Source organism: Balaenoptera musculus, chromosome 7 (assembly GCF_009873245.2).
Source record: "Balaenoptera musculus isolate JJ_BM4_2016_0621 chromosome 7, mBalMus1.pri.v3, whole genome shotgun sequence".
Classification (NCBI taxonomy): domain Eukaryota; kingdom Metazoa; phylum Chordata; class Mammalia; order Artiodactyla; family Balaenopteridae; genus Balaenoptera; species Balaenoptera musculus.
The window spans coordinates 94,561,320-94,576,052 of NC_045791.1; the positions used below are offsets into that span (position 1 = coordinate 94,561,320).

At 42.9% G+C, this 14,733-nt stretch overlaps 1 protein-coding gene across 1 annotated transcript in view; it reads right to left on the minus strand.

Moving 5' to 3' along the window:
- Positions 1–14,145, minus strand: part of CFAP65 (cilia and flagella associated protein 65) — a 39,391-nt gene extending 25,246 nt beyond the window's left edge. Inside the window, exons 1-6 of the mRNA XM_036857670.1 lie at positions 13,953–14,145; positions 11,860–12,044; positions 1,747–1,849; positions 1,100–1,266; positions 712–911; positions 270–415 (exon numbers count right to left, since the gene is read on the minus strand). Of these exons, the coding sequence (XP_036713565.1) occupies positions 270–415; positions 712–911; positions 1,100–1,266; positions 1,747–1,849; positions 11,860–12,044; positions 13,953–14,111 (960 nt within the window). The 5' untranslated portion in view covers positions 14,112–14,145. The remainder of the gene's footprint in view (positions 1–269; positions 416–711; positions 912–1,099; positions 1,267–1,746; positions 1,850–11,859; positions 12,045–13,952) is intronic.
- Between the last annotated feature and the right edge of the window lie 588 nt (positions 14,146–14,733).

Below are 14,733 nucleotides of genomic sequence, written 5' to 3' on the forward strand. Positions count from 1 at the left end.
TTTTCCCAAAGGTACCACAAAGGCTAGCTGTGGTCCTGGCATCAGGACACCTTAGGGCTGATCTTGGGGTTGCTCTGGGGGGGGGTCAAGGGATACCCCAGCCCAGCCCCCAGCTGAGAGGAGAGTGGGACCCCTTTTGACATGAGTGTATCAACAGACATGGGTACGTGAGGTTGCAACATTCTGTACAGGGGTTGAGTATTAGGAGCACCTGGCCCTGTGGTCCCTGAGTCCTGCCCCCACTCCCCCTATGTGCACAGGACGCATACCACCGATGGGTTATACAGCTTGATCTGCCTCTCAGCGGTGCAGCCCACGGCAACAGAACCAAAGTGCAACACTTTCTGGACGCCCTCAGCATCCTGGTCCTCCGGGCGCTTCTGCTTTATGCTCACCAGCAGCTGGGCGCATTTGGCTGGGCAGAGAGGGGGAAGTCTTGGGGAGAAACCCACCAGGGCCTCTGTGGCCCCAGCTGAACAGCCCTTCAAAGAAGACGGGGGTCCCCAGGGAAACACTGGTCTGCGACACCAAGGAAGACAAAGAAAAGGCAAAGCCTGCAGGGCTCAGGGGAGGGCAGGAGGCTGGAGGAGGTCCCGTGGAGGGCAGGCCAGGGCGGGGGTGGGAGGGGGGTGGGAGGGGGCACACTGAGGCTTCAATCCCCAGAGAGGTGCAGCAGGGGGCTCTGGGGACAGGTGAGAGGTCGGGCCTCACCCACAGCCTGCAGCTGGATGCTGCTCTTCTGCTTGCTTCCCTCCCCGTACCAGCACGTGGCCTGAACATTATAGATGATAGCCATAAGGGGCTGAAAGGTCACCTTGATCCGGCAGGCCTGGCCTGGCTCCAGCAGCCCCGTGGTCGGCAACATCTGGAACGGGCTGGGGGACTCCCAGGTGAAGAAGGTGGGCAGGTCCCTGGAGGGGGTGGGCAGGTTAGAGCCACTGGGCTCACTGACCACTGCCCCTGCTTTAGAAAGGCGGAGATGCCCCCTTTACTCCCCCTATCCCCTTCCACCATCACACAGGCCAGTCTCTCCTGCTCCCAGGAACCCTCCTCACAGTTCTCACTCTTCCCACCTCTGAGCCTCAGCCACGGCCCTCACCCCGAATTGTCCAGGCAGAACCAGGCCTCGGCCATGTCCCCCATGGCGCACATGGGCAACTGCAGGGATGGTGGGCAGATCAGATTGTGGCAGGGCAGGGCGGCTCTCAGGTCCACACAGAACATCCCCTCTGCTTTCTCAAACCACAGCTGGTCCACGCACTCCTTCTGCGGTGTGGGGGCAGGGAGGCAGACACCCTGGCTGATCAGTGGTACCCGGGGGGTACTCAAGGACCACTCACCCGCCCCCAGCCCTTGGCTATCCCCTCAACACAACTGCTGAGGGCTGGGCTGCGCCATGGCCCTCCATCTCAGTCTCTGAAGAAAGGGTCAGTTACTTGTGTTCCAGCACCATCTTGGTCTCAGAGACGTAGGGTTTCTTTTGTGAGGAACAAAGTATTTGGGGGAACATTTTGAGAGCAGGAAGAGCCCAAGGAATATAGGGCTTTCTGATGGCCAACACAGTAGCACAACATTTCCCCCCAACAACATCCAACTGGGAAGCCCCCTCTATCTAATGAGTTTTGGCTCCAGCTGGTGGGATGTGGGTGTGGTGGGAGAGCTCCTTGCTGCTCTGCCCTGCATCCTGCTCTGAGGTCACTGTGCCTGTGTCCCTCCCTGCCCTCCACTCACCATGGCAGACCTTACCTCCTCCAGGGGCCGGAAGATGATTGGGAGTGAGAAGGTTATGCCTGGGCTCAGGAAGATGGGCTGGGGGATGACTGTGAAGAAGAATTTGGTCTTGGGGGGCCTGTGGGAAGGAGCCAGGGGATAAGCACTTCAGGATCAGAAAACTAGGAGAGGCAAAAAGATTAGGGAGGATTCTAGAAAGCCAAGCACACTTGAGTCTGTGGGACCGAGGAATGAGAAACACAGGTGTTCTGTCATAGGAGGAACTGTCTCCCTCATTCTACCACTTCTCTTGCAGACCTTCACTCTAGGATGTCAGAGCACTGAATGAAAAGATACAGGGCCAAGGGAGCAGCACTTGTACCTCAGATGCACATGGTGGTCAGTGGGCCTGGGATGGGGAAGGCTGCCCTGATTTAACCAAATCCCTGAGCACTTAGCTGGGGGAAACCAAAGCTGAGAACAGAGGCACCAGGGATGCATTTCCAAGCAGAAACCTCGGCACAGCTGTAGAGTTCCAGAGTGGGTCAAAACTAAAGATTCTGAAGACTTCAAAAATACTAATAGGGGACTTCCCTGGTGGCGCAGTGGTTAAGAATCTGCCTGCCAATGCAGGGGACACGGGTTCGAGGCTGGTCCGGGAAGATCCCACATGCCGTGGAGCAACTAAGCCCGTGTGCCACAACTACGCGCCTGTGCTCTAGAGCCCGTGAGTCACAACTACTGAGCGCGTATGCCACAACTACTGAAGCCCACGCGCCTACAGCCTGTGCTCTGCAACAAGAGAAGTCATGAGAAACACGTGCACCACAACCAAGAGTAGCCCCTGCTCGCCCCAACTAGAGAAAGCCCACGTGCAGCAACGAAGACCCAATGCAGCCAAAAATAAATAAATAAATAAATAAATTTATTTTAAAAAATATATTAATGAGGCCAATATTATCAAAAAATCTATAGCAATAAGTTCAGATAAAATAAACATATTCCTAGGAGTGTATAATTGACCAAAACTGACTCAAGAATTATACATTTTATGGCCACCCTTTAAAAAGTATCCAAAAAATTGAATAGTCAAAAATCTTCCCACAAAGAAAACACCAGGCCAGATGGCTTCCCAGCAAGTAGTACCAAGCATCTGATAATCCTTGTCTTGTCTTCCCAACAGCAGAAAACAAGGAAACCCTCCCCACCATATTCTATGAATCCATCATAACATTGTTATCAAAACCTGACAGTTATGAGAAGAAAGGAAAATTACAGGCCAATACCACCCATAAACAAAATATTGGCAAAAAGAATTTAGCAATCTGTATAAAAAGAATACTCAATCATGACCAAGTTGGGCTTATTCTAGGAATACACAGTTGGTGTAACATTTAAAAAAATCAGTTAATGTAATTCACCGTATTAACAAATTAAGAGAGAAAAAAATCAAATGATCATCTCAATAAAGAAAAATATTAAATTTCAACATACGTTTATGACAAAAACTCTCAGCAACCTAGAAATAGAAGGGAACTTCCTTAACCTGGTAAAGTCTGAAAAAAAAAAAAAAAGAAAAACTACAGGAACCATCCAAATTAATGGTGAAACACTGGAATCTTTCATGCTGAGATCATGAACAAAACAATGATGCCTTCTATAACAGCTTCTGTTCAGCACTTTCCTTTTCAACAGTGCAGTAAGGAAACACAAAGAAAGAAAGGAGATAGGGTTGGAAACGAAGGAAAAATGCCATTTTCATATAAGATATGAATGTGTACGTGGAAAAAAGAATTAACAAATACATTATCAGAATTAATGAGAGAACTTACCAAGGTTTCTGGGCACAAGATTATGGACAAAACATCCATATTTAAAAAAAAAAAAAAACTTTCTATAAAGCCAGCAACAAGCAGAAAATGAAACAACTTCAAAAGATATCATACTCAGCATCATCAAAAATATAAAACACTTAGGGATAAATCTAACTAAAGATGTGTAAGACATCTACAGAGAAAAATTTACATTTTATTGAGAGACATGAAAGAAGACCTAAAGAAATATAAAGATAAACCATGAGTCATGAAAGATAAAAATTGTCATGAAAGACTCAGTTTGTAATGACATCAAGTCTCCACAAATTAATCTATAGTTTCAACTAAATCCCAATCAAAATCTCAAAAAGTAGTTTACGTGTATGTGTGATAAGCTGATTTGAAGATATATATGAAAGTTCAATGGCCCAAGGATAGCCAAGACAATCCTGAATAAGAATGAAGTTGGAAGACTTACACTACAAGATAATCAAGATTTATTATAAGCTCTAATAATTAATTCAGGATGATATTTATTGGCCCAGGGAGAGACAAATAGAGCAAGGGAACAAAACAGAGTTCAGAAATGGATCCATACATATATGGACACTTGATATACATCAGTGGTGGGGGAGATCATCAGGGAAGGTATGAACTTTTCAAAAATGGTGTTGGGACAATTGGACATTTGGTTGAGGGAAAGAAATGTCATTGGATCCCTACTTCAAACCATTCACAAAAATCAATTCCATATAGATAAAAGACAAATATTGGGCTTCCCTGGTGGCGCAGTGGTTGAGAATCTGCCTGCCAATGCAGGGGACACGGGTTCGAGCCCTGGTCTGGGAGGATCCCACGTGCCGCGGAGCAGCTGGGCCCGTGAGCCACAACTACTGAGCCTGCGCGTCTGGAGCCTGTGCCCCGCAACGGGAGGGGCCGCGATAGTGAAAGGCCCACGCACCGCGATGAAGAGTGGTCCCCGCACCGCGATGAAGAGTGGCCCCCACTTGCCGCAACTAGAGAAAGCCCTCGCACGAACCGAAGACCCAGCACAGCCAAAAATAAATAAATAAATAAATAAAATAAAAATAAAAATAAAAATATAGTACATACTTAAAAAAAAAAAAAGACAAATATTAAAGGCAAAATTATAAAGTCTTTAGAAGATACTATAGGAGAATATCTTCATGACCTAGGTAAGGGTGGAGAAGAACTTCTTAAACAAGATACAAAAAAGCATCAACCATAAAAGGAAAATATTGGTACATTTGATTCCTTTGAAATTAAGAACTTCTTTTCTTCAAAAGACATGATAGAGTAAAAGACAAGTCACAAAGTGGGAGAAGATATTCACAACACATAACTGACAAAGGATTAGTATCCTTAATAAGAATTTCTATTAAAAAAAGACATTCTAAGGGCAGACAGCAGAAGCAAGAAGAACTACAATCCTGCAGCCTGTGGAACAAAAAACATATTCACAGAAAGATAGACAAGATGAAAAGGCAGAGGGCTATGTACCAGATGAAGGAATAAAACCCCAGAAAAACAACTAAATGAAGTGGAGATAGGCAACCTTCCAGAAAAAGAATTCAGAATAATGATAGTGAAGATGATCCAGGACCTCGGAAAAAGAATGGAGGCAAAGATCGAGAAGATGCAAGAAATGTTTAACATAGACCTAGAAGAATTAAAGAACAAACAAACAGAGATGAACAATACAATAACAGAAATGAAAACTACACTAGAAGGAATCAATAGCAGAATAACGGAGGCAGAAGAACGGATAAGTGACTTGACAGACAGAATGGTGGAATTCACTGCTGCGGAACAGACTAAAGAAAAAAGAATGAAAAGAAATGAAGACAGCCTAAGAGACCTCTGGGACAACATTAAATGCAACAACATTCTCATTATAGGGGTCCCAGAAGGAGAAGAGAGAGAGAAAGGACCTGAGAAAATATTTGAAGAGATTATAGTCGAAAACTTCCCTAACATGGGAAAGGAAATAGCCACCCAAGTCCAGGAAGCACAGCGAGTCCCATATGGGATAAACCCAAGGAGAAACACTCCGAGACACATAGTAATCAAACTGGCAAAAATTAAAGACAAAGAAAAAGTATTGAAAGCAGCGAGGGAAAAACTACAAATAACATACAAGGGAACTCCCATAAGGTTAACAGCTGATTTCTCAGCAGAAACTCTGCAAGCCAGAAGGGAGTGGCACGATATACTTAAAGTGATGAAAGGCAAGAACCTACAATCAAGATTACTCTACCCGGCAAGGATCTCATTCAGATTCGATGGAGAAATCAAAAGTTTTACAGACAAGCAAGAGCTAAGAGAATTCAGCACCACCAAACCAGCTCTACAACAAATGCTAAAGGAACTTCTGTAAGTGGGAAACACAAGAGAAGAAAAGAACCTACAAAAACAAACCCAAAACAATTAAGAAAATGGTCATAGGAACATACATATCAATAATTACCTTAAAGGTGAATGGATTAAATGCTCCAACCAAAAGACACAGGCTTGCTGAATGGATACGAAAACAAGAGCCATATATATGCTGTCTACAAGAGACCCACTTTAGACCTAGGGACACATACAGACTGAAAGTGAGGGGATGGAAAAAGATATTCCATGCAAATGGAAATCAAAAGAAAGCTGGAGTAGCTATACTCATATCAGATAAAATAGACTTTAAAATAAAGAATAGTACAAGAGACAAAGAAGGACACTACATAATGATCAAGGGATCAATCCAAGAAGAAGATATAACAATTATAAATATATATGCACCCAACATAGGAGTACCTCAATACATAAGGCAACTGCTAACAGCTATAAAAGAGGAAATTGACAGTAACACAATAATAGTGGGGGACTTTAACACCTCACTTACACCAATGGACAGATCAGCCAAAATGAAAATAAATAAGGAAACAGAAGCTTTAAATGACACAATAGACCAGATAGATTTAATTGATATTTATAGGACATTCCAACCGAAAACAGCAGATTACACTTTCTTCTCAAGTACGCATGGAACATTCTCCAGGATAGATCACATCTTGGGTCACACATCAAGCCTCAGTAAATTTAAGAAAATTGAAATCACATCAAGCATCTTTTCTGACCACAACGCTATGAGATTAGAAATCAATTACAGGGAAAAAAACATAAACACAAACACATGAAGGCTAAACAATGCGTTACTAAATAACCAAGAGATCACTGAAGAAATCAAAGAGGAAATCAAAAAATACCTAGAGACAAATGACAATGAAAACACGACAATCCAAAACCTATGGGATGCAGCAAAAGCAGTTCTAAGAGGGAAGTTTATAGCTATACAAGCCTACCTAAAGAAACAAGAAAAATCTCAAATAAACAATCTAACCTTACACCTAAAGGAACTAGAGAAAGAAGAACAAACAAAACCAAAAGTTAGCAGAAGGAAAGAAATCATAAAGATGAGAGCAGAAATAAATGAAATAGAAACAAAGAAAACAATAGCCAAGATCAATAAAACTAAAAGCTGGTTCTTTGAGAAGATAAACAAAGTTGATAAACCATTAGCCAGACTCATCAAGAAAAAGAGGGAGAGGACTCAAATCAATAAAATTAGAAATGAAAAAGGAGAAATTACAACAGACACTGCAGAAATACAAAGCATCCTAAGAGACCACAACAAGCAACTCTATGCCAATAAAATGGACAACCTGGAAGAAATGGACAAATTCTTAGAAAAGCACAACCTTCCAAGACTGAACCAGGAAGAAATAGAAAATATAAACAGACCAATCACAAGCACTGAAATTGAGACTGTGATTAAAAATCTTCCAACAAACAAAAGTCCAGGACCGGATGGCTTCACAGGTGAATTGTATCAAACGTTTAGAGAAGAGCTAACACCAATCCTTCTCAAACTCTTCCAAAAAATTGCAGAGGAAGGAACACTCCCAAACACATTCTATGAGGCCACCATCACTCTGATACCAAAACCAGACAAAGATACTACCAAAAAAGAAAATTACAGACCAATATCACTGATGAATATAGATGCAAAAATCCTCAACAAAATACTAGCAAACAGAATCCAACAACACTTTAAAAGGATCATACACCATAATCAAGTGGGATTTATCCCAGGGATGCAAGGATTCCTCAATATATGCAAATCAATCAATGTGATACACCATATCAACAAATTGAAGAAGAAAAACCATATGATCATCTCAATAGATGCAGAAAAAAGCTTTTGACAAAATTCAACACCCATTTATGATAAAAACTCTCCAGAAAGTGGGCATAGAGGGAACCTACCTCAACATAATAAAGGCCATATACGACAAACCCACAGCAAACATCATTCTCAATGGTGAAAAACTGAAAGCATTTCCTCTAAGATCAGGAACACGACAAGGATGTCCACTCTCACCACTATTACTCAACATAGTTTTGGAAGTCCTAGCCACGGCAATCAGAGAAGAAAAAGAAATAAAAGGAATACAAATTGGAAAAGAAGAAGTAAAACTGTCACTGTTTGCAGATGACATGATACTATACATAGAGAATCCTAAAGATGCCACCAGAAAACTACTAGAGCTAATCAATGAATTTGGTAAAGTTGCAGGATACAAAATTAATGCACAGAAATCTCTGGCATTCCTATACACTAATGATGAAAAATCTGAAAGAGAAATTAAGGAAACACTCCCATTTACCACTGCAACAAAAACAATAAAATACCTAGGAATAAACCTACCTAAGAAGACAAAAGACCTGTATGCAGAAAACTATAAGACACTGACGAAAGAAATTAAAGATGATACCAACAGATGGAGAGATATACCATATTCTTGGATTGGAAGAATCAACATTGTGAAAATGACTATACTACCCAAAGCAATCTACAGAGTCAATGCAATCCCTATCAAACTACCAATGGCATTTTTCACAGAACTAGAACAAAAAATTTCACAATTTGTATGGAAACACAAAAGGCCCCGAATAGCCAAAGCAATCTTGAGAAAGAAAAATGGAGCTGGATGAATCAGGCTCCCTGACTTCAGACTATATTACAAAGCTACAGTAATCACGACAATATGGTACTGGCACAAAAACAGAAACATAGATCAATGGAACAAGATAGAAAGCCCAGAGATAAACCTATGCACCTATGGTCAACTAATCTATGACAAAGGAGGTAAGGATATACAATGGAGAAAAGACAGTCTCTTCAATAAGTGGTGCTGGGAAAACTGGAGAGCTACATGTAAAAGAATGAAATTAGAACACTCCCTAACACCATACACAAAAATAAGCTCAAAATGGATTAGAGACCTAAATGTAAGACTGGACACTATAAAACTCTTAGAGGAAAACACAGGAAGAACACTCTTTGACATAAATCACAGCAACATCTTTTTTGATCCACCTCCTAGAGTAATGGAAATAAAAACAAAAGTAAACAAATGGGACCTAATGAAACTTAAAAGATTTTGCACAGCAAAGGAAACCATGAACAAGACGAAAAGACAACCCTCAGAATGGGAGAAAATATTTGCAAACGAATCAACAGACAAAGGATTAATCTTCAAAATATATAAACAGCTCATGCAGCTCAATATTAAAAAAACAAACAACCCAATCCAAAAATGGGCAGAAGACCTAAATAGACATTTCTCCAAAGAAGACATACAGATGGCCAAGAAGCACATGAAAAGCTGCTCAACATCACTAATTATTAGAGAAATGCAAAGCAAAACTACAATGAGGTATCACCTCACACCAGTTAGAATGGGCATCATCAGAAAGTCTAGAAACAGCAAATGCTTGGGGCTTCCCTGGTGGCGCAGTGGTTGAGAATCTGCCTGCCAAGGCAGGGGACATGGGTTCGAGTCCTGGTCTGGGAGGATCCCACATGCTGCGGAGCAACTAGGCCCGTGAGCCACAACTACTGAGCCTGCGCGTCTGGAGCCTGTGCTCCGCAACAAGAGAGGCCGCGATAGTGAGAGGCCCGTGCACCGCGATGAAGAGTGGCCCCCACTCGCCGCAACTAGAGAAAGCCCTCACACAGAAACGAAGACACAACACAGCCAAAAATAAATAAATAAAATAATAAATAAATTTATTAAAAAAAATTTTTTTTAAAAACAAAACAAAAACAAATGCTGGAGAGGGTGTGGAGAAAAGGGAACCTTCTTGCACTGTTGGTGGGAATGTAAATTGATACAGCCACTATGGAGAACAGTATGGAGGTTCCTTAAAAAACTAAAAATAGAATTACCATATGATCCAGCAATCCCACTACTGCGCATATACCCAGAGAAAACCATAATTCAAAAAGACACATGCACCCCAATGTTCATTGCAGCACTATTTACAATAGCCAGTACATGGAAGCAACCTAAATGTCCATTGACAGAGAAATGGATAAAGAAGATGTGGTACACATATATACAATGGAATATTACTCAGCCATAAAAAAGAACGAAATAACACCATTTGCAGCAACATGAATGGACCTAGAGATTGTCATATGAGTGAAGTAAGTCAGACAGAAAAAGACAAATATCATATGATATCGCTTGTATGTGGAATGTAAAAATATGGTACAAATGAACTTACTTACAAAATAGAAATAGAGTCATAGGTGCAAAAAACAAACATGGAGGGAAGGGGTAGGGATAAACTGGGAGATTGGGATTGACATATACACAATACTATATATAAAATAGTTACCTAAGCAGGACCTACTGTATAACACAGGGAACTCTACTCAATTCTCTGTAATGACCTATATGGGAAAAGAATCTAAAAAAGAGCAGATATATGTGTATGTACAACTGATTCACTTTGCTGTACAGCAGAAACTAACACAACATTGTAAATCAACTATACTCCAATAAAAATTAAAAGAAAAAAAGACAATCTACAAAGAAGACATACAGATAGCTAACAGGCACATGAAAAGATGCTCATCATCACTAATTATTAGAGAAATGCAAATCAAAACGACAATGAGATAACACCTCACACCTGTCAGAATGGCTATCATCGAAAGTCTACAAATAACAAATGTTGGTGAGGATGTGGAGAAAAGGGAACACTTGTACACTGTTGGTGGGAATGTAAATTGGTCAGTCGTCATGGAAAACAGTGTGGAGTTTCCTCAAAAAACTTTAAAAAACCACCATATGATTCAGCAATTCCACTCCTGCATATATGTCCAGAAAAAAACAAAAACACTAATTGGAAAAGATACACGCATCCCAATGTTCATAGCAATAGCCAACCCAAGCATCCATCAGCAGACAAATGAGTATATATCAATATATACCACAATGGGATATTACTCAGCCAGAAAAAAAGAATGAAATTCTGCCATTTGCAGCAACATGGATGGACCTAGAGAATATTATGCTTAGCGAAATAAGTCAGACAGAGAAAGACAAATACGGTATGATATCACTTATATGTGCAATCTAAAAAATAAAACAAATGAATGTATATAGCAAACAGAAACAAACTCACAGATATAGAAAACAAACCAGTGGTTACCAGTGGAGAGAGGGAAGCGGGGAGGGGCAAGATAGGGGCATGGGATTAAGAAAAACAAACTACTAAGTTTAAGGTAGATAAGCAACAAAGATATATTGCAGAGTACAGGGAATTATAGCCATTATCTTGTAATAACTTTGTTTTAAATTTTTTATTGAAGTATAGCTGACTTACAATGTTGTGTTAGTTTCTGCTCTACAGCAAAGTGAACAGGTTATACATATACATATATCCACTCTTTTTTTAGATTCTTTTCCCATTTGGTCATTACAGGGTATTGAGTAGAGTTCCCTGTGCTATACAGTAGGTCCTGCTTAGGTATCTATTTTATATATAGTATTGTGTATATGTCAATACCAATCTCCCAATTTATCCCTTCCCCCCTTATCCCCTGGCAACCATATATCTTACAATAGCTTTTAATGGAGTATAATCTATAAAAATACTGAATCACCATGCTACACATCTGAAACTAATATAATATTGTAAATCAGCTATATTGGGTAGGGAAGGTGTTCCAATGGGGGGGACACAAAATGGGAGAAGGTGAGCTTCAGACACAGTTATTATTCCATTATTTAATCTGGTCACAATTATTCAACGATTATTCAAATTGTACTCTCAACAATTATTCAAGCTGTACATGTTTTATATTCTCTTCTGGTTTTATATGACATTTGACATTTTAAAAGTGTGTTTTTTAAGAGTGGCTGCTTTGGGGGCTTGAAGGCTCAGGGGCTTAGTCTCTGATCCCTCATACTCGTACCTGTACTTTATCTTCTGGATTTTCAAGGATAGATTTTTCAGAACCAGGTTCTTGGTAATCTCCTTCCCCAACTCCCAGCCTTTCCACTGAAGCTCCTCAGCCACCTCAATGCCCCAGATGACCCTCTTCTTCACTTTGTCCTGCTTCTTTGGGAAGCACTTCTGAGTATCCATGGAACTGGCAGGCTGTGTGGTCGGCAGGGAGAAAGGGGAGAAGCAAGTGGGATAGGATTCAAAGACCCAGAGAATGGGCAAAGATCTCCCCACCTCCAGAAAGTAATGAATCACACCACTCTTCACCCCTGGGGGATGGTCTGGAGAGAGAAGGTGAGGGGCGGGTAGGCGAGTCAGATATTACCTCTTCTGAGGTCACTGGAATGGTTTTCCAACTAGGTTCCCAGAGACCCTGCCCCTGAAGCCTTCCCTGGCCACCGCATCGGCCATTCCACCTGGCACACTCAGCGGCCTTAGCTCGCCTGTTGTGCTCCTCAGTGTGCCCTCAGATCCGGGTCTGTTCGGATGCTGCCTCCTCCTCCTCTTCCTGCCGTCCTACCCCTTCTCTACAGAAGCCTCTCCTAGTTGGAGCGGTCTGTCCCTGGCACTTTTCCAGAGCACAGGGATACACCACCATTCCCTCTTCCATCCCTCACCTAGCTGGTAGAGCAGAAGAAAGAGCCAATTTGCCTGTGACCAACCCGCACCCCGTGCCTTGACTTCGAGACCACTCCAAGCACTTCTCCTAATGATGCTAGAGGTTTGCTATGCCAACGCTTCTTGTCTGTAACGGAAAATCCTTTCATGGGTGAATCCCTAGCCCCTATCTATCTGAGGAGGGAGGGGGATGGAAAAATCCCTGGGGTGGCAAGATGGCAGGAGGATGAAACGGGTGCCTCTTCCTACCAGTCATTGCTCTGAACGTAAATTCACTGCCATTTAACTTTATCTTTGACCAAGTATTGTTTTTATGTCATTACATAACATAAGGATATATTTATCTATTCGACAGATATTTGTTGACTACCTATGATGCACTGGACATTGTACTAGGTGCCAGGACTATAATAGTGAACAGGACTGGCAAATCCCTTCTTTCTTGGAGCTATATCTCAGTTTCAATATTTATAGAGAGTGTCGGATGGCATGATCTGCCCGTGGAGGAAAGGTGACTTGGGTGAGCAAGGATCATTTATTATAAATATCAACTGGTGCATCAGTTAGGGTCCAACCAGGAAAACAGAAGCCACTCTGAGTGTTTAAAATAAGGAATTTAATGCACAACCATATCCCATTTGGGGATAGTGAAGTAACCCCAAAGTTAACAACATCAAGAAGCTGCCACCACACATAGGTTAGGGGAAGTGGTGGGGTTCTCAGAGCCCAGAGGCCCGTCTGGTGGGGACTGGAGTCACAGGGAGATGCAGCTGCTGATGGAGACGCTGTCAAAAGCAGAGAGGGAAGAAGAGAAATAGCCTGGCTTCTCCCTTCTTCCCAGCTTCCAATCTCCTGCCAGCTCAGAGCAGAGCGGGGAAGGGCAGTGAGTGAATATGTGAGCAAACTGGGCCAGAATGGCACAGATGGAGGGGTGAGATGACCCCTGGTCCACAGAGAGGCAAATGCAACCACCATCACATCTAAGGAGACACGAGAATTCACAAACGACACAGACACATGCTGCACAAATGCAGTCAGACCCCATAGTTACATCCCTAGACAAGCACCCCCTACCCTGGTCCTGCGCTATCACAGAGAGAGACCCCTGAGAGCTGCGAGAAGTAAACAACATCCATCCACTGGACAAACACAAAGCCCTAGGGGTCAAGACCAGAAGAGCTTTTTGAAGGAAGAGAGAACTACTGGCTACTCTATCAGCCCCCAACTCGCATCTCCCCAGCCTTCTCCCCCCTCCACCATCACGCTCACAGCTGCTACCATTCCAGTTAGCATAGGGCTCAGTGTATGTAGGGTCTAGTACTGGAGTTTAGACAGGAGAGCGGGGTCATCTCAGATTCCTACCCCCGCTGCCCTGCTGCCCATCTACCCTGCTTGGCCCTGCTCCACCCACTCCACCCGCCCCGCACGCATCCTCACACAGGCACTAGCATTGCTGCTGCTGTAGGCACTCATGGCCACACTGCTGCCAGTGATGGTGGGAAAGGCCATTGTGCTGGCACTCAGGCATGATCCGGAGTTCATGGTGTAGTCCCCGCTGTCCCTAGTCCTCAGGAGGAGGCTTAGGGCTGCCCTGATGAGCATCCGGTGCCTGGAACACAAGTCCAAGGGAAGCTCTCTGGCTAAGACAGGAGTTCCTGCCAGCTGGGAGCTGGAAAGAGACCAGAGGGGAGGCAGGAGGGGCATGAAAAAGAGAGGTCAATGAAGAAGACTCACCACGGCCATCATTTTCACGGAGGAGTGTCTGCTTCCTAGCTCTGGCAACAGGTGTGAAGTAGCAACGTGAGGAACAAGCCTGAATGCAAGATCCAGGGCTTTGCCTGGGAGCCTAGAGACTCACCATTCAGGAAAGGCCATTTGGAAAAGGGAACTGGGAATGAGGCCCAGGCAGCCCTGCTCTCCATGGCCACACTTGACATTTCTCAGCAAGCCCCCAGTGAGTGTTACTGAAGCATATGCATTACCTTTACTTGACTTTTACTCTCTACTTGTTTCCTCTGAACGTGGCTTGCCTCCTGTGGGAAAAGGAATAAGAGTCAAAGAAGAAGCAAATGAGACTGGAGGATTCTTGGGCTTCTGGGTTTCCTCTACCAGTACACAACATGTAGTCCAGGTTTAAAGGAAGCATTCACTAAAATAATGACTCAGTCCAAAGATAAATGAATCAACCTCTAAAACAGAGGGATCCACTGATAGACTGCGGCTG